The sequence below is a fragment of the Botryllus schlosseri genome, chromosome 9 (assembly GCF_051294905.1).
Source record: "Botryllus schlosseri isolate E-star chromosome 9, Bs_hap1, whole genome shotgun sequence".
Classification (NCBI taxonomy): Eukaryota; Metazoa; Chordata; class Ascidiacea; order Stolidobranchia; family Styelidae; genus Botryllus; species Botryllus schlosseri.
The window spans coordinates 1,013,917-1,034,450 of record NC_137244.1 but is presented as its reverse complement, the minus strand read 5'-3'; the positions used below and the strand labels follow the sequence as shown (position 1 = coordinate 1,034,450).

General features: G+C 40.1%; 3 protein-coding genes across 5 annotated transcripts; 2 read left to right on the top strand and 1 right to left on the bottom strand.

The window, feature by feature from the left end:
* The first annotated feature begins 1,286 nt into the window (after positions 1-1,286).
* Positions 1,287-4,689, top strand: LOC145446901 (uncharacterized). Of its 3 annotated transcripts, none has more exons than XM_080325271.1 (3): positions 1,287-3,018; positions 3,294-3,517; positions 4,226-4,689. In XM_080325271.1, the coding sequence occupies exon 1, from the start codon at positions 1,424-1,426 to the stop codon at positions 2,813-2,815; it is 1,392 nt and encodes a 463-aa protein (XP_080181397.1). In that variant the 5' UTR covers positions 1,287-1,423; the 3' UTR covers positions 2,816-3,018; positions 3,294-3,517; positions 4,226-4,689. The 3 variants fall into 3 exon arrangements, with proteins under 3 accessions (XP_080181397.1, XP_080181398.1, XP_080181396.1); XM_080325272.1 differs by having other exon boundaries at positions 3,294-3,547; XM_080325270.1 differs by having other exon boundaries at positions 3,294-4,689.
* Positions 2,728-4,434, bottom strand: LOC145446903 (uncharacterized). Its single transcript, XM_080325273.1, has 3 exons — positions 4,306-4,434; positions 3,876-4,114; positions 2,728-3,734 (listed from the first exon to the last, which is right to left on the bottom strand). The coding sequence occupies exons 1-3, from the start codon at positions 4,400-4,402 to the stop codon at positions 3,078-3,080; spliced, it is 993 nt and encodes a 330-aa protein (XP_080181399.1). The 5' UTR covers positions 4,403-4,434; the 3' UTR covers positions 2,728-3,077.
* Positions 4,690-11,423: 6,734 nt separating the features above from the next.
* Positions 11,424-14,973, top strand: LOC145447184 (uncharacterized). Its single transcript, XM_080325589.1, has 2 exons — positions 11,424-14,158; positions 14,711-14,973. The coding sequence occupies exons 1-2, from the start codon at positions 11,498-11,500 to the stop codon at positions 14,765-14,767; spliced, it is 2,718 nt and encodes a 905-aa protein (XP_080181715.1). The 5' UTR covers positions 11,424-11,497; the 3' UTR covers positions 14,768-14,973.
* The last annotated feature ends 5,561 nt before the right edge of the window (positions 14,974-20,534 follow it).

Genomic DNA, 20,534 nt, shown 5'->3' with positions numbered 1-20,534 from the left:
AATGAGATGGGTTGATTGGTTTGCTCAGAAATGACCCCGCACACCAGACTTCTTCTCATATCACTGAGAGCTCAAACTGATAATGGCCTCTGTAACGAATAACGTAATGTGAACGTAATATTATACTTGCTCGCTCACGCATTGAAACAGAGGTTTGACTCTGTGGTGGAAAGGTTTGAAGGTGCATATACCGACTTGCAACGAATGCTATGCGCACGCTCCATGAAGGGATTTACTTGCGCGGCTGAAAGATAGATATTGTCACAAAAAAAACAGCAACTGCAAACTTACGAACGCTGTCCATTATTGCTTTAGAATGCATTAAAATGTACTAAATTTCCGTATAAGACTGGTAAATAGGCTACAGTAGCCTAAATTTAATAGTAGCCCACAAATACGTGGCGATAATGTTATGCGGCCCGCGGCGTCTTTTGTTGTTACAATGCGGCCCGTTATACGAGCGAAGTTGAGAACCCCTGGACTATTGTATACTTAGCTGGGTGATATCTTATTCAAAATTCCCCAAATTTCAAGATTGTATTTGCTCAAAACACATGATACTGAAATCATGTAATGCAAACAATGCGCTTGTTGATTGGGTACCCGTGTCGCGCCACCCACGGCATGATGTTTGATAATGCAATAGTACGGAATAGGCTTTACCTCACATCAATTTATAGCTGTATATCGACTTGGGACTATTACGGCTGAAAAACCGCACAAGAAGGTTATAGGATCTTATACGGCACATGAGCATCGACATCTTCACTGCCTACAGGTTTACATTAAGATACATCCTTCACGCCATGCGAACTGAGTAAATGAGGATCGTATAGTACCTGCGATAACTTAAGTATAGTAGCCTACACAAATTTTTTAGAGTATAAGATCTGAAGAAAGATGACAAAGGTTTACGGTTGATTTAATTGTTCTAATTTAGTGAACATCCTGCGGAGATTAGCGAATATGGTCAAAAGCATAAAGCACAGATTGTGATATTTCCCACACGAATGGTAACCGGCTTATTTTATCATCATTACTAAAATATTGTAAACATGTGTTCAAGTGTTCAATTTCAGCTTTTCACTAAAATTTAACCCAGTCAATACACCACAAGACTGCGATACAATGATAAGATAGGAAGGTGTCGAAACGACTTGGAATAGTCTTTGCAATAAACCGAATACCTATGGCCTAGGACAGTGGTTCTCAACCTTTCTGACCTCGCGAACGGAATGATGCATGGTTGAACCTTCAATAATCAAAATTAAACGTTACTTTAATAGGGTCCATCAAGCAAAATCAGTATATCCGCTAGTGGCGCTAGACTTGAGTGGTTGTTTTCTACTATGGAACTTGCTCGAAGCTTTTGACCATTACCGTGAGGCGTCTTTGCTGATATAGATAAGCTGTAAACGGAGGTATGCCCCAGTACTGCTGTGTCCCAAGATGTAATAGTACATCCGCGGGTCACATGTTTCCCATTGACATGGAGTTACAGTTGAAGTGGCGAGTAGCGATCAGGAGAAAGGGTGATAGAGGCGGTCTTTGGAGACCTAACTTGGACCGTGACCGCGTTTGTAGCAGCCATTTTATGGATGACGATTACGTGCAGCAACCTGAATCGGTCAGCAAGCGCCGTTATAGAAAGTTGAAAAAAAATGCCGTCCCTTCCATTTTTCAATTTAGCATAGCTAAGCTACCATCTGCTAGAACAGAGAGAAGGGTTCGGAGAAACATTTTAAATGTTGATTTGCCAGTCGAGGATGAATGTCAGCACCAAAATATAGCTGGAGAAGAGACGGTCAGTGAGACAAGGGACTTTTTCGATTGCACTGGCGTTAGTAGTAACCGGGATGTAGCTTGCCAGGTGCAAGCTGATTCCATAGAGTGTACCGGTACTATTATAAATCACTTCTCAATTGAAAACTTCAAAGGAGATGCCCGTGCAATGCATTATTATACTGGATTGGATGATTATGATCATTTTCTGTTATTGTATAGGCTTCTTGAAAAGTCTGCCGCAGAGGAGACAGCCAGTCAATTTCACTGTTTGAGCGGTGAGGAACAATTGTTTTTGACCTTGATGAAGTTAAGACTGAGCAAAGATTTTGAGGAAATCAGTATTCTATATAAACTTTCAGTTGCCACGGTATCAAGTATATTTCAAGCTTGGATTCTGTTCATGCATAGTAGAATGAGACAGTGGCCAATATGGCCAAGCCGCAAGATTGTTGACGAGACTATGCCAAGGGACTTTGGGAAACTTTCTCCGACCACAAGGGTGATTGTCGATGCTACTGAAATTCCTATCGGCAAGCCAACAGATATTAATTTACAAAGTCAGACATTTTCAAATTATAAAAACCGAAATACTGTGAAGGTTATGATAGGGATAACACCACGTGGAGCAGTTTCCTTCATCAGTGATTGTTATCCAGGATCTGCCAGTGATAGACAGATAATCGCAGACTGTGATCTTTATTTAAAGGCATCTACCATGTTTGAGGCAGGTGACAGTATAATGGCTGACAGGGGTATTATGGTGCAGGATCTATTTGCACCATACAATGTTGGTATAAACACCCCAACTCCATTACGTGGCAAAAGTCAACTCGAACCAGGAGAAGTTGTTGGTGACAGGAGAATTTCGTCTAAACGGATTCATGTTGAAAGAGTGATTGGACTCGCAAAAACTTATAGGATTTTAAAACATGGAATTCCACCTGGGCTTCTTAGACTGTGTTCGCAGATTGTATATATCGTATTCTCGCTTGTGAATTTGAGGAAATGTATTGTACATGGAAACGCCTAGCATATACTTTCATACATCAGTTGTTTCTAAGATTATTATCTCTAGTGATTTTCTATTATTTTGTTTTCCCAGGTGAATAGAAATTACTCTCATTTATCGAAGCATGAAGTGACGCGACTTGTGTAAAGACTGCACTTCAGACTGCTAAAAAAGAAATCTTAAGCCTTTGATGTTGCCTCGCTCCGTTAATTCAGAAACAACAGGTAAACACAATGGTTTTAATAAACTGAACAGTGAACATTGATAGAATAGAAAACCAATCCTAACACAGAAACTTTGCTGAAAGGAAGGGCCTCCAATGATTTTCATAAAAGGAAGCTAATGGCGGTAAAATATTATTCTCAAAGAAATGTTTATCAAATGTAATTTTTTCTAGAAATAAATCATTAAAAGTGTAAACAACGAAATAGCAATAGTTTCTATCTGACAATCCGAGTTGGCCTTGTATTTGGTAATAATAATTGTGGTTTCTTCTCAGCTGAAGATTCTGATTTTTGATGGCAAGAAATGGGAATAACTTGATTGAAGCTGCTGTGATATGGCTATTCCGGCCATTGTATGGACATTTCACTTCAACAAGGCCATCTGGTGAAATTTCTGCATCGGGAGTTGCGCCAAGATATGGAAACGTGGAATTAATAAATAGTCCACACGGTGCTGCCTCTATGCCGGTTACAGTTGTGAAAGCTTCAATTGCTACAGGTTCGTATGCTCGACCATGTAAAATACCAGGTGAGCTGAAACTTCTAGAGGCCAAAATATCCTCACACAGTAATTCAATATTTCTCCTGCTTGTTGCCTTTATAACCTCCCCAAATCGCGATGCAGTAATTCTCCACTCTCTGTCTCGGTGCCAGTTTTTGCATTCACTCTGCAGTAATGTCTTTTCTTGAATTTGTTGCGCTTCCTCCTGAGTGATCTATTTCGATGGTCATTCATATAATTAATTTGTCTCGTCTGAAATTTCTACTCCCATACGTATGTTTAGACACTTTGCAATTAAATCAGACTGTGGTGACTTTTACACGCTTTCTCAGTTATATATACCTTATTCACTTACTTTCAAGGAACGATCAATCCAGTATTCGGTGAATGGCAATTCCAAGTAATCATGGTCCATAGCTGCTTGTCGAAGATCTGCTTTGCCATACACATATCTTACAGCCAGATCTTTAGAGGTAGTGGCACAGTAATTCAGAAATGTAGACCGTACATGATCCCGATAATTGCTGCTGGTGTCCAATGGTGCAGTTGTAACAGACGGAGGTGGATATAAGTCTTGCATTTTTGAAATTTTACCTAAATATAAATATTGATGGTCATTGAGGGTCAAGTTTGACAGTCTATCATAGGAGTTCAAACTGCATTGTTATTTCTGTTTGCGTTATGAATTATACCTTACTTTTTCAGATTAAAAGACGAGATCAAAAACGAAATGTTTCAGAATGATTATAAGGGCCGTTTGAGATTGTGTGAAAAAGCTCTGTTACCTTTATATACTTTCTGTGGCCGATGAAATGTCTGAAGTTTCTCAGTGCAGGACTCGTCAATGAAGAGTCGACCATGCTCCATGTACTGAGAAATCATGAGGCAAAGTGCTTACAGGACCCTGTAGGTCCTTTTCCTCCAGGACACTCGCATTCCGCATTTAAAATGACTCCATCTCGTGCCATTCTTGCCTTAACATTATATAAGACATGCCTCTTCATTTCAGCAGCAACAATGCCACTGAAAAAAACATCTGTCGCAATGTTCAATGCTGAACACGCCTTGACCTTAAATGCAGAAACCATAGCTTTTCCTTTTTCAATAGCTTTTACGTCTCCAACTATCCTTTCTCTTTCGTATCTCATAATTAAATAGTTTTCCACGTGTTTTGTTGTAATTTTTGGTAAAAAGTCCGTTTCTGCTACGCTCTGATAACCATCCTTGGGCCAAACAAATGATTGAGTGGTCTTTTGGTTCGCAGATGTTGATTGGCTGGTAGTGTGAAACTGAAAATTGCAGTTTCTATCATATGCGTCGAGTCTGCAAATAAAAAACGATAAGAATCAGGATAATTAGTATTGAATATTTGTAGCCCTAGTATGAGCATCAGTATTAGTGTTAAGAATTTCATCATTTTAAAACACCAAGACCGCGACACAGTTTGGAGTATTTTTTTAAATTAGACACCAACCTGGAAGGTCCAGTGAACTTGGGTCTGGTAAAGAGGAGGCATGCACATTGCACACGGAATGAAACTGAAAGAATATGCTTTAAACGTTAGATCAAGGGGCCTTTGCTGCTGCTTTGCAAGCTGGTGGGTGGTAGTTGTATTTTAATGAAGTTTTTGCATACGTACGAGTCAGCATAACTCGTGGTGCTGTCACTGCTATGCTGCAGCGGTAGCATAGGCCTACATGAGTTAATGCTACACAAATGCTCACCTAGTTATCAAATCGGCCTTCTTCCCTTTTGTAGAAGCTTTCCGAAGTTTTAATTCATCCTTTAACGAGCTCACGGTCCAAGTAGAGTACGTTGTAGCCATTATTTACAGTCGGGAAAGCAGCCTACAGGTTTCTGACAACGGTATCGCGTACGTAACAACTGCGGTTACCACCTAAAGTCTGGCGACACCTAGTGGTTTGATGGACCCTATTAGGAGAAATGTATATCTTAGTCAAATTTAATATTGGAGAATTCATTTAATGCTGCTTTACTGATATTACACATACTTAAACGTGGTTCCATTGACGTTTCTCCAGGACGAAGCTCGCGAAGTTCTGTTCAAGAACTTGATTGTGATTGGTCGATTTCCATTGAAAGACATGCCACTTTGCTGTTTGCTATAGCCTCCAATATACTGCCAAGTATCGCTTTATTACACTGTCGTAATTTAACGAAGTATATTTCATAGCATCAATAGACTTCACGTATAACTTGTCCGAAATTTGTTCAAGGTTACTTTTAAATAGATTCGCATTTGAACCATTGTAACTTACGCCCAAAATGCAATAAGCGTCCATCTTTCGAAGTGAGATGTGAAATTCTAATATATCTGGCCAGGGCTGTGGAGTCGGTAAATTTTATCACCGACTCCAACTCCGACTCCGACTCCTGAGTCTTTTAACGTACCGACTCCGACTTTTCTCATGAGAACTTCGACTCTAAGTCCGACTCCAAAAGTATTACCAATTTACTTCGAAAGTTATATGCCACAGTGACCATTAAACAATTGCAACCATATGATTAACGGTTGCATGCAAAATTGTTTCGTTGTGGCACAGCTCGAATTATTCACTACGCAATTAACATGAAAGATTGCCTTTTTACATCTCCTTCCTTTTTCATAGTTTATAAGTTTTTATAACATGGACTCTCTAATATCCCAATATGTTTGAATGATTCAAACATGACATATAACCAATCTTGTATAATTAAAATGTAGATAAAACAATCGACATGTATCTCTTTTGTATGAGTCAGCAACTGATACAGAGATGTAACTTACGAATTTTCTCATTACGCACTATACCAGGGGTTCTCAACCTGGGGGGCGAGCCCCCCTTGGGGGGGCGTGAAATATCTGAAGGGGGCGCTGAGAAGCGGTCACCTGAAAAAGATTTTCGCGATTTCGCGATTTACCTCCAATACACGAGTGTTTCTCTCTGTATAGACCAAATTTCATATTTTTTTATTCTCTCATCAACATTCATAACCGACCATACCACCAAACAATCTGTTGGGGTTGCTAGCATCCCAGTGGGATTTTATGATATTACGATGATGGGGCGCGAAATTTTCATTAACAAAAATGGGGGCGTGTCTAAAAAAAGGTTGAAAACAACTGCACTATACTGATTACAAGCACACACATTCACTTCTAATCAGAGGTGCTCTAAGTAGTCAAGAAAGCTACTCAAGTAGAAGTAGAAGTGGCGACGAAAAAACTAAAAAAGGTCCTGCTAAAACAGGTCTAACGTTAAAAAAGTCAAAGTCCACTTTTCCAGATTAGGATACGTCATGGGCTGCTCCGTAGGCTATAATAGATAATTGTTTGATTTCGAAACGTTAGTTTCAAACGTTATGGGGGACCACGGACCATACTTACTGTGATGAAATATTTGATATAGGCGATAATGCGGTGTGAACGGAACCATGCAACCCGGTGTCTAAATTATATTCAACAATACTTTCTTTAAAACATATCGGTCACTCCATATCTACTGTGCGCAAAGCGCAACGAAAATTCTGGGTATTGCATGACTTTTATGAAAATTAAATGTTGATACTACGTGAAAACAGCCCCGGAATTCCTTCGGCTATCTTTCTTATTGGGGGATAAAACTACTTCTTCTTGACAAACTAAAAATAGCGAAAAGTAAGTAAGTTCACAAAATATTACGAAGTAGAAGTAGTAGTGAAAAAGATCTACTTGTGTAAGTACCAAAAGTAGAGGATAACTACTAGAGTACTTCTAAAAAGTAGTACTTCGTTACTGACCACCTCTGCTACTATTAGACATTACACAATAAAGAAATTTAGGAATTAGTCAAATAGCATATGTCTAGTCTACATGTACTTAGTCAAGTATTCAAGAACTAGCACTTGCAGTTTTTCTTAATTATTTGTTCGACCCAAGCAGCTAAGCTACACTACAAATATTTTTAATTTTGTAAAGTGGGAAGCAGCGTTTGGTTATATTTACATCAATTTTGCGATTTTACAAAACTAGACGATGTATATACTCCGTCACAGTATCATGGTATAATTCCAAAAATTGCATCAATTTGTGACTGCATCGTGAAGATGCATATTGCGATTTCTTCCTCTATACAACTTAATTGCAATTTGCAAATAATGTCCAATTTTATCTATATCAGGTATGGCCAACCTTTTCGGCTAAAAAGCCACATAATATTTACGAACCATTGCCCGGGCAACTGGAATGTTGATAACCGTTTTTTAGTCGTCCGGTACGAGCGAGGATTAGGTAACATTGAAAACAAGACATATGTTACTAAGCTTAAAAATTGTTAATAATTATGTCATGCAACTGTGCATTGTGCAGTCATGACATGTTCGCACGAAGCGCGAATTTTTTTCAAAGGTAATGAATGAATTCTATCAATAAATATGTTACTTACATATATTAGGGGTCGCCTCTGTATACCACTGGGCTCATTTAGCAATGATTATTCGGCGTTTAGACATAGCAATATCGAAGGTTTCGATGAACATGCCTCTATCACTTTGTGCAATTGCTTCGTCGCCGACGATCTCGCTGCGAGCGCACAAGCGAAGACGCGTTGGGCGACACGTTATCTCCTAATTGCGAATATAGTTCGACTCAATTCTGTAAATAACGCGTATTTATAATTTTCAGGAGGGGGCTCCAATACTATAAATGCAAGAAATCCAGTGACAATAAATCATGCGAAGTGCTGAGAAATATTTCAAGTCAAATAAATCAACTACGAAATATTCTACTCTATGGTCATGGTCATATACGAAGATCTGCGATAAATGTGGCTGGCTCCTGGTTACGCCAATGCGTCGGAACTAATGTTTTAGTCATCATCAAATTTCGCGATCGGGGATAATCGAATTTTGGTGGCCTTGCAATTTTCTAATTTCAAGAATTACCTCGCAGGCCACACAAAACATTCTCGCAGGCCACATTTGGCCTGCGGGCCACGGGTTGGCCGCCCCTGATTTGTATCGTTACTAATAACAGTGATTGATGTTACATAAAAATCCTATAGAAAATCCTTTGAAAGCAATTGTTTTCATGATAAAGAAGTTGGAGACGTAGTCAGGGACATTTTCACAAACTCCGACTCTGACTCCAGTCAATATTTTTTCACGACTCCGACTCCATCAAGTGAAAATTAGCCAGACTCCGACTCCACAGCCATGCATTTGGCGGACCGACAGGTGACGTGCCATGAACCGGTGGTTGAGAACCACTGGGCCATAGGGCCTCGGCGATGTAAAGAATACGCACGCACAATTAATGAAAAGTAATAAAACGTATCATAAAGGAAAAGCGATAAATATATGACGGGCATGTTACGTAAGGCGATGTCGATATGTCAGAGCGTGGTCCGGTAACCTCGGACAAACTCCGTGCATGCGTGAATTCCGACGCATGTAGAACATTTTTTCACATACATTATATCATTGTAAGCGGTTCCCCCAAGTCGCAAATCGTAATAGTTAGGGGTTGGACAAAATAGAGTAGGCCAGCAATCACGGATAGCATGGAGGAGAAAAAAAACGGGGGTGCAGACTAGATGACCTTACTATAAAGGCCGTATCGCATCTCCGTCGTCAAAGCATCTCGATGGTGCAGGCGAAAAAGAATACCATATCTCTCTCTCTCTCTCTCTACATGAGTGATCAGATCGGCGTTACGACGAGCATTCAAATCGCTCTGTCGTCGGTCATTAGTACGTCAATACAGTTTCAATGATGAGAGTTCAAATACATTCCTTTTTATATGACTAAAACTGTACCAATGCAAATAATACATCAAATTAATAATAATTGGATATTTTTCCGACCGTACCTATTGATTAATATACAGGGGCTTTCAACCCGCCGGCCGCATGCGGCCCGCGAAATCTTTCATTATGAACGCAATTACTTCTGGAACTTTATTTTGACATATTAACGTAGCTCTCTTATGATATGACACCATCTCTATTTCGTTAGATTACTCATTCTTTGATGTGTTCTGGTTTCTTGATATGCTCTAGTTAAGATTGTTATTGTTTTGAATCGGTATTCGGCTGGACTCTGGTTCAAGAGAATCCCGCTGCGTAAGACTAGTACACTTTTAAAGAGCGTTTCACTCACCGCAAATGGTATGAACTAGAGGTCGACCGATATTGATTTTGGCAAGCCGATACCGATACCGATTACCAACACACTCACAAGGCCGATACCCGATATCATAGACCGATATTAATATGGAAGCAGCAGAGAACCAGTTCGCTAAAAATATATGTACTAGGCAAGATGTCACTTGTAGGATACGTTCCACAGCCACAGAAAGCTGAAGAACAAACGAGAAAACTGGAATTAAAAAAATTGTTGCTTAATTTTGCACATTCATTGAAATTTGGGATAACCCTAAAAGCAAAACGTGATAGAGAATTGCAGATCAGTCAAGTAGAAGTAGATTGTAACGCAGTAAACATAGTTTCTCTGCATGAACACCCGGTTAAACTCGTCCTGCAAGGTTAAATCTGCCACGTACATTTCCCTCTGCGCTTCGTCGATTTCTTGATATTGAGAACACGGAGCATTGAATTTCCAATATTTTTTGAATTTTTTCATATACAAAATATCGGCCGCGATATCGGGTCAGTTCCAAATATCGGCCTCGATAATCTGCCAGGTCGATAATCGATCGACCTCTAGTGTGAACAGAAACAAGAACGAAGGAACGGGAAATTAAACGTTGAAAAGTGGGCTTGCAACTCTGCGTGGAACAATGAATTTGCTGTCTCCGATATAAATTGAAAACCGATGTGTCATATTTGTCGAAGAACAGTTGTCATAGCGAAGCGTAGAAGATTAAAATGATACCACGACAGTTTCTTCTGAAGTTATACATGTCGCCTGATCTTAAAAAACGTTGCTAGCTATATGTGTCAAGCCCTGCAATGCATATTTCGAGGCATTGTTAAAATTGCCGTCGACGTTCAAAATTGCTTGGAATATCGCTAAATCCAAGAAATCTGCTAGAGAAGGTGTAATTTCAATGAAACTTTACCATAATGTGCGAATATTCTCTGTTTCCAGAACTTAGCAGCAAGGACAACATCACCTGAAAAATTTCGAAGCTACAGTTGTCTAATTCAACCGTGACGAGAAGAGTAACAGCAATGTCAGTCGATCTTTTATCGCATGTTCTAACACACGTTGCCGCGTATAGACCGAGCATTGGACGAATCCACCGACTCCAAAGATAGTGCATAGCTAATTATCTGGGTGCATTTGATCAGAGTGGACATATTTGCAGAGGAAATGCTGGCCGGGCAACCGTGAGTAGGGGACCAGCAAAAAAATGAACTTGACAAAGCTGACTTCTGTAACTATTGGTGCAGGGCTCCAGCCATGGAAGGAAAGTAGAAGGCAGATCAAAAATGACTTCGAACGCCGTACTTGTTTCCATATCACTGAGAGCTCAAAGTGATAAAGGCCTCTGTAACGAAAAAGTTACCGAAATTCTATACTTGCTCGTTCATGCATTGAAACGGCTCTTATTATTCGAATCGAATCATTGCAATCATTAATCCTTTCTGATTCGAGTACGCGATTCATTGCGTGCAGCTCCAGTGTAATAGGCTTAAACAATGCATCCACGAATACAAGCTAATATTTGTGAATGTACGACGTAGGCCTACGTACACATCGTGTGGGTATCATCGTCTGAAGAGCGGATGTACGTCACGCATACATTTCTCATTTGGGGTTGGGTACAGTGAAATTAGACTTTGATCAACGGCATGCAGTTCGTACGCTTTGGTTTTCTTCATTCTTCTGAGAGTATTCTACAGTATTAGACTTTGACCTCCGTCAATTTGTAATAAAAGATTAGTGGTTGTATTTTTTGCCGAGACCAGACCATACCGTGTTGAGAGGCGCGAATGCGCTCAGTGGTGAGTGGATCAGATAGTCTGGGGCAATATGAACAACGTTGGTTCGAGGAAACCATCTGCCTCCACCGGGTGCTTGGTATACAAAACGTTTCAGGAATGCATGAACGGAAACAACTGCAAGGATTCGCACGACGTTTCGACTTGTCCAGTACGTGTGGTAGAGGCTACCGTTATTACAAAGACATATGATGTATCTGGAATTATCGAGTTCCAAATGAATAACATTGCAGGGAAGTCTAGTAACGAATTCTATGTTCCGAAGGGTCCTTGGTTCAACTCCGGCGCTGCACTGGGAGATACCGTAGAGCTTCAAATATCTGAAAATGTGAATGTTGGGTCTGGCCGTTGCTTTGCAAGAATTTCGAAAATACTAACGCGAGGAACAAAAACGCCGACTGTTAGCCCCGGAAGTTCTCATCAAGCTAAAGAGGATAACTGGGGGTTCCACACTTACACTAACTGCCGGCATCACGATCGGCGTAGAAAATCACACGACATAAGTCAGTGGTTCAAGCAATCTTTTCATGTGGTAAAGGTTTGTTCCGTCAAGTCCCGTCTTGGAAAATATGAAGTGGACGTGGTTAACAGAAAGGGCGAAAACATAAAATATTTTGTGCCACACGGCGACTATTGGTACTTGCAAAACGTGCCAGTAGGAAACTTAGTTATCATGCAGGAGTCATCAGAAATATACGAAAATATGAAGTATGGTAAAATATGCGCAATACTTCAAGACAGTCAGGACATTGACGAAGCATGCATCCCCTTAGAAGATGATTTGACGTATGGTTTCACTTTCGTTGACAAACCCCGTCATCACAGGAAAATTGTCCTTGCTTATTCAGCGAATGTTTGCATGGATCATCGGGATTGTCGGCGCATCGGGGTTCACGTTCGAGCGACCGCAATCAGAGATCATTGCAAAAAATTGGACAGGAATTTCATACCGTTTCATAAGACAAACCAACGAGATCAAGCGGATGGATTTACGGCCGATTCCGTTCAGTTAGCTGTTTCTGTGTATTCTCATTCTGCTTCTGGTGACATCGAGCAACCCGTCCTCACTCCCTTGTTTATTCATTCAGCCCGCTTCCTAGATTGCAACGACGAAGTTATGTGTCGAGAATATGTAGAAGATTTGTGGAAACTATTCGCGAAAGATTCATTTATCGACGATGTTTCTTCCACTGTTGCCGGTTTATTATTGGTGACCTCTCCTACCAGTTGGAGACAAAAACTGATAACACGAAATTCCGTGAATTTCTTCAATCAACAGATAACTCTGTATTTGCGCTCAAAGATGGGGAAATTCGTGGTAGCAAATCATGTCCGTCCCAAATTTGCCATACCAGATGGAGAAATAGTGATAACGAATGAGGTAATCGACAATCTACACGTAGCTTGGAATTCCCCTGACTCTACAGTCGAAGAAAGAGAAGACGCTCTTGCACATCTGCTTGGTTCAGCAAAGCGGGCAGATAAAGAATTTTGGAGAGGGTGTGAAGATTGGTATACATTTGCTGCCACATTCTGCAATGATTTGACCGATAGCCATATTGTATTAACAACATCCCCAATCGGCCAAACCGCAAACTATATAAATCAACAGATATTATTGACATGCATGCTATCGCCCTCCATCACTCTGTACTCTGCAAATGAAATGGCGGGAATAATCACACGAAGATACGAAACACCAAATATTCAGAAGGCAGTGTTGAGGAAAATACGGAAAGACTATGTACATCTACAATTCATCGGCGTTCATGGTCGTGCGCGTGGCAAACGAGTCATGTTAAATAGGGATCTTTTCGGTGTTGCATCCTTGAAAAGCCCGTCATTGATTTATAGCACCGAAGACCATGAAGATAGCGAAGGAAAAGATTTGTCAATCATGTCATTTGTGATGCAAAATCAGACATGCGAGGAGTATTGCAACACGAAACTTGTCGTCCAGAAGGGAGAAAAACTAGCTGCATTGGCAAGTATAGTAAAGCAACACGGAATCGATAGCCCCAAAACAGTTGATAGCATTCATGAAATTGTTTCTGCTGACACCATTGACGACACACCTTACGCGGCGATGGAAGGTGGTGATACCAAAGTAACGCTTCGGCGCGGGACTGAACTGCAAATTCAAATCGCAATCAAATCAGAATTTGACGAAGTTGAGCGTGATACATACTTACGACTTCTGAGAATAGGAAGAGACTGTCATAAATGCTTGGCTCATCTTAACGACCCCGAGAGAGCCTACCTGAGAAGTCACAGAAGGGATGTTAAAGACCTCTTATCCCCAGATCTTGTTGTTACAACTGTTGAAAATATCCGGAAAAATCATACTAAAACTGTCGTTTTAAAGGAAAATCGAATAATCTGGGATGACGATTACTTTTCTGGAGGTAAATTCGTCTCTGCTGAAAGTGATGTCAAGCAATCGAGCCTTCTGTGCATACGAAGAGAGATTTCGTCAAGCAAGGAGTCGGAGATATCGTTTGTTTGGATCTGTCACGCTGTTGTATCGAATGTGTCGGATGGCGAAGTCACATTCCTAGTTTGCAGTCTTCATCAGGAACAAACTCCAGATATTATCTTCAACGACGATACTGAGTTTATTGTCGAAGTCCTTGATATGGGTGACGCAGGCTCAGATGAATACAGTACTAACAATCAGCGTAGTAAGAATAAGGTGAGTAGTGATTCATAGTTTAGCCAAGAAAACTGGAAATTGTCTAAGACGTCATTTATTATATAATGGTTATAAGGTTATAATGGTTGTAAGTATTAATACCATATGTAACATGGAATCCGCTACACCACAAATAGATATAGTGCACAATGAGGTATTTGTTATATTTAAAAACAAGTTGAGTGACGCATATACAACAATGATTTTTCGCACAATGAGTTTATATACAGCACTGTGGGACTTAATGGCCCTTGCACAAAACAGTTTGCATGATTCGCATGTGAAATTAGAATACTGTGGTTCGCGCGAGTGGACGGTATAGAGTGCTTGTATGTGGTACTTCTATTCATGAAATATTTTCATGCACGAAATGCCATTTCTTATAAATATAGTGTTTGTTTTCTATGCAACCCTACATAAAACAAAATCCCCATCAAACACACTTATATTTAAGTAATATAATGAGTAACATGTCAACGACGACTACGCACTTCGCTCGAGATCACTTGATGATTTAAATATTCCTGGACTTTGATACATTAATCTTTACAGGTATACCATCTACTTAGCGGTCGAAACAACCGTCTGCTGGAAAGATTCTACCCGTAATCCGTTCATCAATTTTGCGATCCTGCATTGACAACGTAAATGAACCAGAGAGCAATCGTGACAATTTTATTGAAGAAATACATGTAAAAATTCTTAATTTACAATGTTTTGGAACTTTCACTAGCTTGATTTTAAAGTAGTTACGGCTGTCACACATTGAATGTGTTTGTTCCCGTATATTTGCTCAACGCGGGTGTTATAGCAAAGGAGTGTCTGTATTTGGGCTTCACGGTCATTTTGAGGCCGATATTTGATATGTTGTTTTTGTATGCATTGTATTTTAACGTAGGGTCATGATTAGGGTAGGGCAAAACCGAGTATACTTAATCGATTATAATCATATATGGTTGATGAATTAACGCATAACGGCAAGGAGCGCGTAATTTCAGTACTCGAATCATTGTACCCGGCTCAAGCTACGAAATGTGAATTTTAACAGAATTGAAATCATGGAGTATGCTTATACTTACGGCTAACAAACCATGCAGGGAAACACATCATTTTCAGATGGCCGCAATCGCCCGCCAACGGTGTTTCTAAGTTATTAAATTGAAAACTATATTTTGTGTTACATGACTTGAATAAAGCTTTCGAAAGTAGGCTACGTTTCTACGTTTACAATAGCATTTATCAAGTCACAAGTTTCCGCGTGCCACAATAAGGAGAATACAACAGAGATAAATTCAAGACCAAATGGAAAATTATCTCGCAGAAATGTCGAGTTTTAAAAGAACACAAACCGAACCACAGCAACAATGCGGTGAGGAGCGACGCAATGCGTAAACAGTAGAGGTCGGCCGATTATCAACCTGGCCGTATATCGAAGCCGATATTTGGAAAAATTCAAAAATATTGGAAATTGAATGCTCCGTGTTCTCTGAAGAAATCGATGAAGCAGAGGGCGATACGTGATAGATTTGCGCTTGCAGGATAAGTTTAAGTGGGTGATTAAGCAGAGAAACTGTGCTTCCTGCATTACAATCTACCTCTACTCCTCTACAGGTCTGATATTAGGGTTACCATATTTTGGAAATATGAGAAGAGGACACTTTTTCAAAATTTTCAGACTTGCAGTACCGGAGGGATATTAAGTCCCATGCAAGAGAGTCTTATGCTGAGCTGTCGTTTTCCATTGTGTCGCATGCTTATATGTCGGGCAACCAAGTTATTGGCAATGAGGATATAGTTTCAGTAATCGAAAGGATCGTCTCATACTACTCGACTCGAATTATTGCAAATAATACACGATTCAAATTTGGGTACTCAAATCATTGTGACCAATCCTAGTTATCCAATCACCAAAAAACGATCGGCGCAATCGCCAAGAATTCATAAGGAAGTCTTGAGGGTGTACACCCGGATGCGTATTGTTAAAAGTCACCCTGCGATTCTCATAGCAGGTGCGAAATCATGTTAGTAGTTAATAGACTCGCTGAAAGAATTTCTCGCTAATACCGTGACAATTGAGGATAATCAGTTTTTAACATAAATTAATATCATGTTCTATTGACTACCTTGGCGACTGATTTAATAACCTCAAGCACGTCATGAGAATAGGCGCTCGTGCGTTAAAAATCAACATTGTCCTCCTCCTCACCACCTCATCCGCGTCAGCGGTGTCTTACAAAAGCCTAGAGGTGGGCCGTGCTATAAGTCGGCAGTTACGGAAAATAAGAAGAATATCGGCCTGGTGTAAATGACCATAGTAGTCGACAAACACCATGAATACCCCAAAAACAAACAAACAAACATTGTCATGTTTGGCGTACTCGAACGGCATACGAAATAAACGGTATTATAGGCCTATACCATGAGTGGGCGAACTTTCTGGCTCGCGGTCCGCATTCAACATCTGAATCCATTTGCGGCCCGCACTATAGATGAAAAGAGAATTATTAGCCAAAACACAATATTTTTATTTAATTATATAGTGACCGAGGAAATATGTACATTACAGTTCGCTACCTTATGATTAGGGCAATTTTTTTTTTGACATGTCAAAAAAAGTCAAAATTAGGTCAAAATTGTAGCGTTAGGTCAAAATTTGTCAAAATTGTTTACAAAGTCAAACATTTTTTGACCTCTGCATTTCGTTTGTATCGTAGATTTTGCGCTGTCGGTGAACTTGCCGAGCGAGATAGTGTAATGGTTATGCGTCCAGCTTCTCGGTCGGTAGGTCGTGGGTTCAATCCCCGGCCGGGTCAGACCAAAGACTCTAAAACTGGTATCCGCGGCTATCCTGCTAGGCGCTCAGCATCCATGGATAGCGTGGAGGAGAAAAATACGGTGGTGCAGACTAGATGACCTTGCTTAAAGGTCGTATCGCATCTCCATCGTCAAAAGCATCTCGATGGTGCCGGCGAAAATAAATCTGATCTCTCTCTCTCTCTCTCTCTCTCTTATCATTTGATATTTTACAGCTTGTAGCCTACTTTATAGGCCTACTGTTGTAAACGGACCATCGTCTGCTCATTGTGAATCATAAATGGTCAAATGAAACAAATAGTGAAATGGTTTTATGGTCAACGTACCGCAATATCCTAGCTGAAGCAAGACTGCTTGGACATTGCATGGTTCTTATATCAAGAAGCGCAAGCTGAAAATTTGTGATATAGACAACATTGTCAGAATGAAGCAACACGGTTTGTCACCAGCAGTGTGCACACAACTTGAGTGTTGTCAGCCAACAAATGCTGCAGTTGAACGTTCTTTCTCCGTTCTTGGCAAGCTACATAGTAAGGACAGACACTTTCTACCCGAGAATGTAGGAAAGGATCTTTCGTTGTACTACAACAAATTTTAATTATTTCCACCAGAATACGTAATGTAACTACTGCAATTCTTCATAGGGCCAGATTTCGTTAAAATACTAGTTTTTCATGTAAAAATCTGTCAGTTTTTGAGCCAAAAACGTTTTTTCAGGCCAATCTACTTTGTAAGGACAGACAGTTCCAACCAGAAATGAAGATAAGTAGTACAATTTTAACATTATATGCGAAAACACCTTAATTTGCATACGTGAGGTCAAAAGTTGGTCAAATTTCAGTTTTTTTAGGTCAAAAAAGGTCAAAATTTAGATTTTTTAGGTCAAAAAAAATTGCCCTACTTATGATACGTTTCTCTAAATTCTGTCTCGCGAGTATATGAGAAAAGCAAATAAACCCACGATACAGTGTGCTCTGCTCTTTAGCTCAATCAACTTGAGAATTCATAACAGTTTCATAACGGTAGAGCAGACTACGACCAAAATCCGAGTTATTGTGGCATCTCGCGACCCGGGCCTAACCCATGAAAATGAATTCATATTTAGTAATACAGTTGTTTGCTACGATTTTACCGACATGTATGGCATACAGAACGTGCACACCACAATTCTACCGAACACAGCTCTACAAAACATGTCTGACGCACGCATTTCCAAATTAGGGCAAATTAAATTTCTCTGCTTGTCGCAGTTGTATCACTGTCTAATCAGATTGCAAGAACGGGACTATTCCGTGCCGACAACGGAGCATATCCATATCGAAAGGTTTGGCCATCCTTAGTCAGTCATTTTTAGACCAAGGTTTATTCATTTTTAGACCAAGGTTTTGTCGACGCTTATGTTTTTGGCACCGCATCTCACCAGCAGTTTGTTGGCCAAAACTTTACGTCTTCCTGTGCCCCGACGCAGAAGGAGTTGGCCTCGAAATGAATGAGTCTCATAGGCCTGAAATCGCTCGTTGCGCATCCCTACATTACAGTTCGTCCCAACGGTCCCAACGGAAAAACCAGTCGGACGAATCTTATCATGGATTCTCGTGATAAAGTCATATTTTCTGCGTGTCTCGCTTATTGGCTACAGTACCCAACACACTGACCTTGGAAATGTAAAAACTATAGCAGGATTTTTTGTAATAAATTCAATTCAACAAATATTACATACATATTACCAGATAGATCTGACACCGTGTCAACCCAAAATTATACCCCTTGCGGTCCATACTTTAATATCCCTTGAAGGGGTAAAAATTTGCGTTACAGTAACTTGCAAATGTGAGTATGTAATTATAACGCAGAGCGAATGTTTGTAGTTGTACAATTGACTCCAGAAAGGTTGCGTTTACAATTAGCTGCGTGTTTCTTCTTTTGACGGATCGGCGTAACCGCGCCGTACGGCCTTGTTGGCTGACGTACCACGAAGCCTGTCTATTGCACACGTATTCGATGGATCACACTGACGAATATATTTTGTTTCTGTCTCCACGACTTGTAACTTTATTGAATCACGTACGGCAATGCAATCGACTTCCGAATCAGCGAAATAATCATGAATGAATGAATGTGTATATACGCTGTATTTCATTCGTATATATATCATAGCCACAAGAGATTAAATGCACCAAACATCGTACGATTTATTTTGCTTATCTATAATTCACACGACAAATAGACGACTCATGAAGGTCTTTCGGGTTTTCACTTCAGGGAATTGGGTAAGGTTCACAACACTCCCTATTGCTCAAATCTTAAAATGGTGTGAACAATATATTTCGTTAAAGTAATGATGGTATTTACTACTATCCTCGTGCCTCGCGCTAATCGAACAGTTATTACGAAAATATGATGATTGTTTAGCGAAAGAAAGTAGAAAGTCAATTTGACGCCAGTTTTCCAGTCTGTCGCAGGCTCAGACTGGCTGTTATACTGTATGTCTGCCACTACACCAGTTTTAAACCAGGCTTTTGGTTACGTAATAATTGCAGTGCGATTAGTGGTGCATCGTAAGTTAAACAAGATTTTACAATTGCGTCGTAACTACAAAAGTTACACTGACTCAAAATTTCCTATCAGGTTGAATTATCTCATGTCATGAAAATTAACAATTATTCACGAATTTCATTCGCACTTGATCCGGATTTTCACTCGCATCATTCGCACCACCTTCGTCATTCGCACTGCATTTTTTTTTTATACCCGCACAAGTGCGAACCGTCACACAGGTAGAAAAGCACTTCTCAAGTTGATACATTTGGTGACGTTCAAATAGTCCGCATTTACTTCAGTATTGTCACATAATGTGGCCTGAATCGTCGCTAGGAATCGTGTACATTAATCACTTTACTGAAATGTAGGGTTGGAATTAGCAAATATTACGCCACGCGACGTGTGTTCACGTTCGTGTTCACACAGAACCTTTCAAAAAGGTTCGCGTTCACACGAACCTGAACCTTTCAGGGTTTCACACCATCCCATAGTGCATATCTTGGCTCTTGTTACCGCTGAAAATCCGGCGTCGTATAACTATAGGATCTTACGTGACGCACGGACATGGAGATCTTCGCGGCCTTCTGATTTAAATTAGGATTATCCTTAAAACAATGTGAATTGAACAATTGAGGTTCGTAGTACAATAACGTTACACAGGAAGACCTGAAGAAGGATCACGAAGGATTCCGGTTCATTTAATTGTTTTAGTTTAGTGAGCATCCAATGGATGTGAGTTGACTCTACATCAACGGTAATCAGATACTTTTTATAATCAGTAATGACTAACGATCAGTAGAATCCTAGGATTTCACCTCATTCCGTATGAATTATGAAAATAATATTATAAGCATGTTTTATGGCACTGCACATCGAAAACCAATTGAATGAACACCAAGAATCGCTGAAAGTAGGCCTTTTATGAACAGGTAATGCGAAAATTGCATCGCCTAGAACAGTCATTCGCATATATTCTACTACCGGAAGCAATGAAGCTTAATATTCTGGAATGGGCAAAATC

Bases quoted from the DNA above. Each gene is read 5' to 3' on its own strand.
- LOC145446903 (XM_080325273.1), bottom strand. From the start codon at position 4,402: ATGATTTCTCAGTACATGGAGCATGGTCGACTCTTCATTGACGAGTCC. The intron at 4,115-4,305 runs GTAACAGAGCTT...ATTTATATTTAG, and splicing joins GCCACAGAAAGTATATAAAG to GTAAAATTTCAAAAATGCAA. The intron at 3,735-3,875 runs GTAAGTGAATAA...CCATCGAAATAG, and splicing joins GGATTGATCGTTCCTTGAAA to ATCACTCAGGAGGAAGCGCA.
- LOC145446901 (XM_080325271.1), top strand. From the start codon at position 1,424: ATGCCCCAGTACTGCTGTGTCCCAAGATGTAATAGTACATCCGCGGGT.
- LOC145447184 (XM_080325589.1), top strand. From the start codon at position 11,498: ATGAACAACGTTGGTTCGAGGAAACCATCTGCCTCCACCGGGTGCTTG. The intron at 14,159-14,710 runs GTGAGTAGTGAT...TAATCTTTACAG, and splicing joins ATCAGCGTAGTAAGAATAAG to GTATACCATCTACTTAGCGG.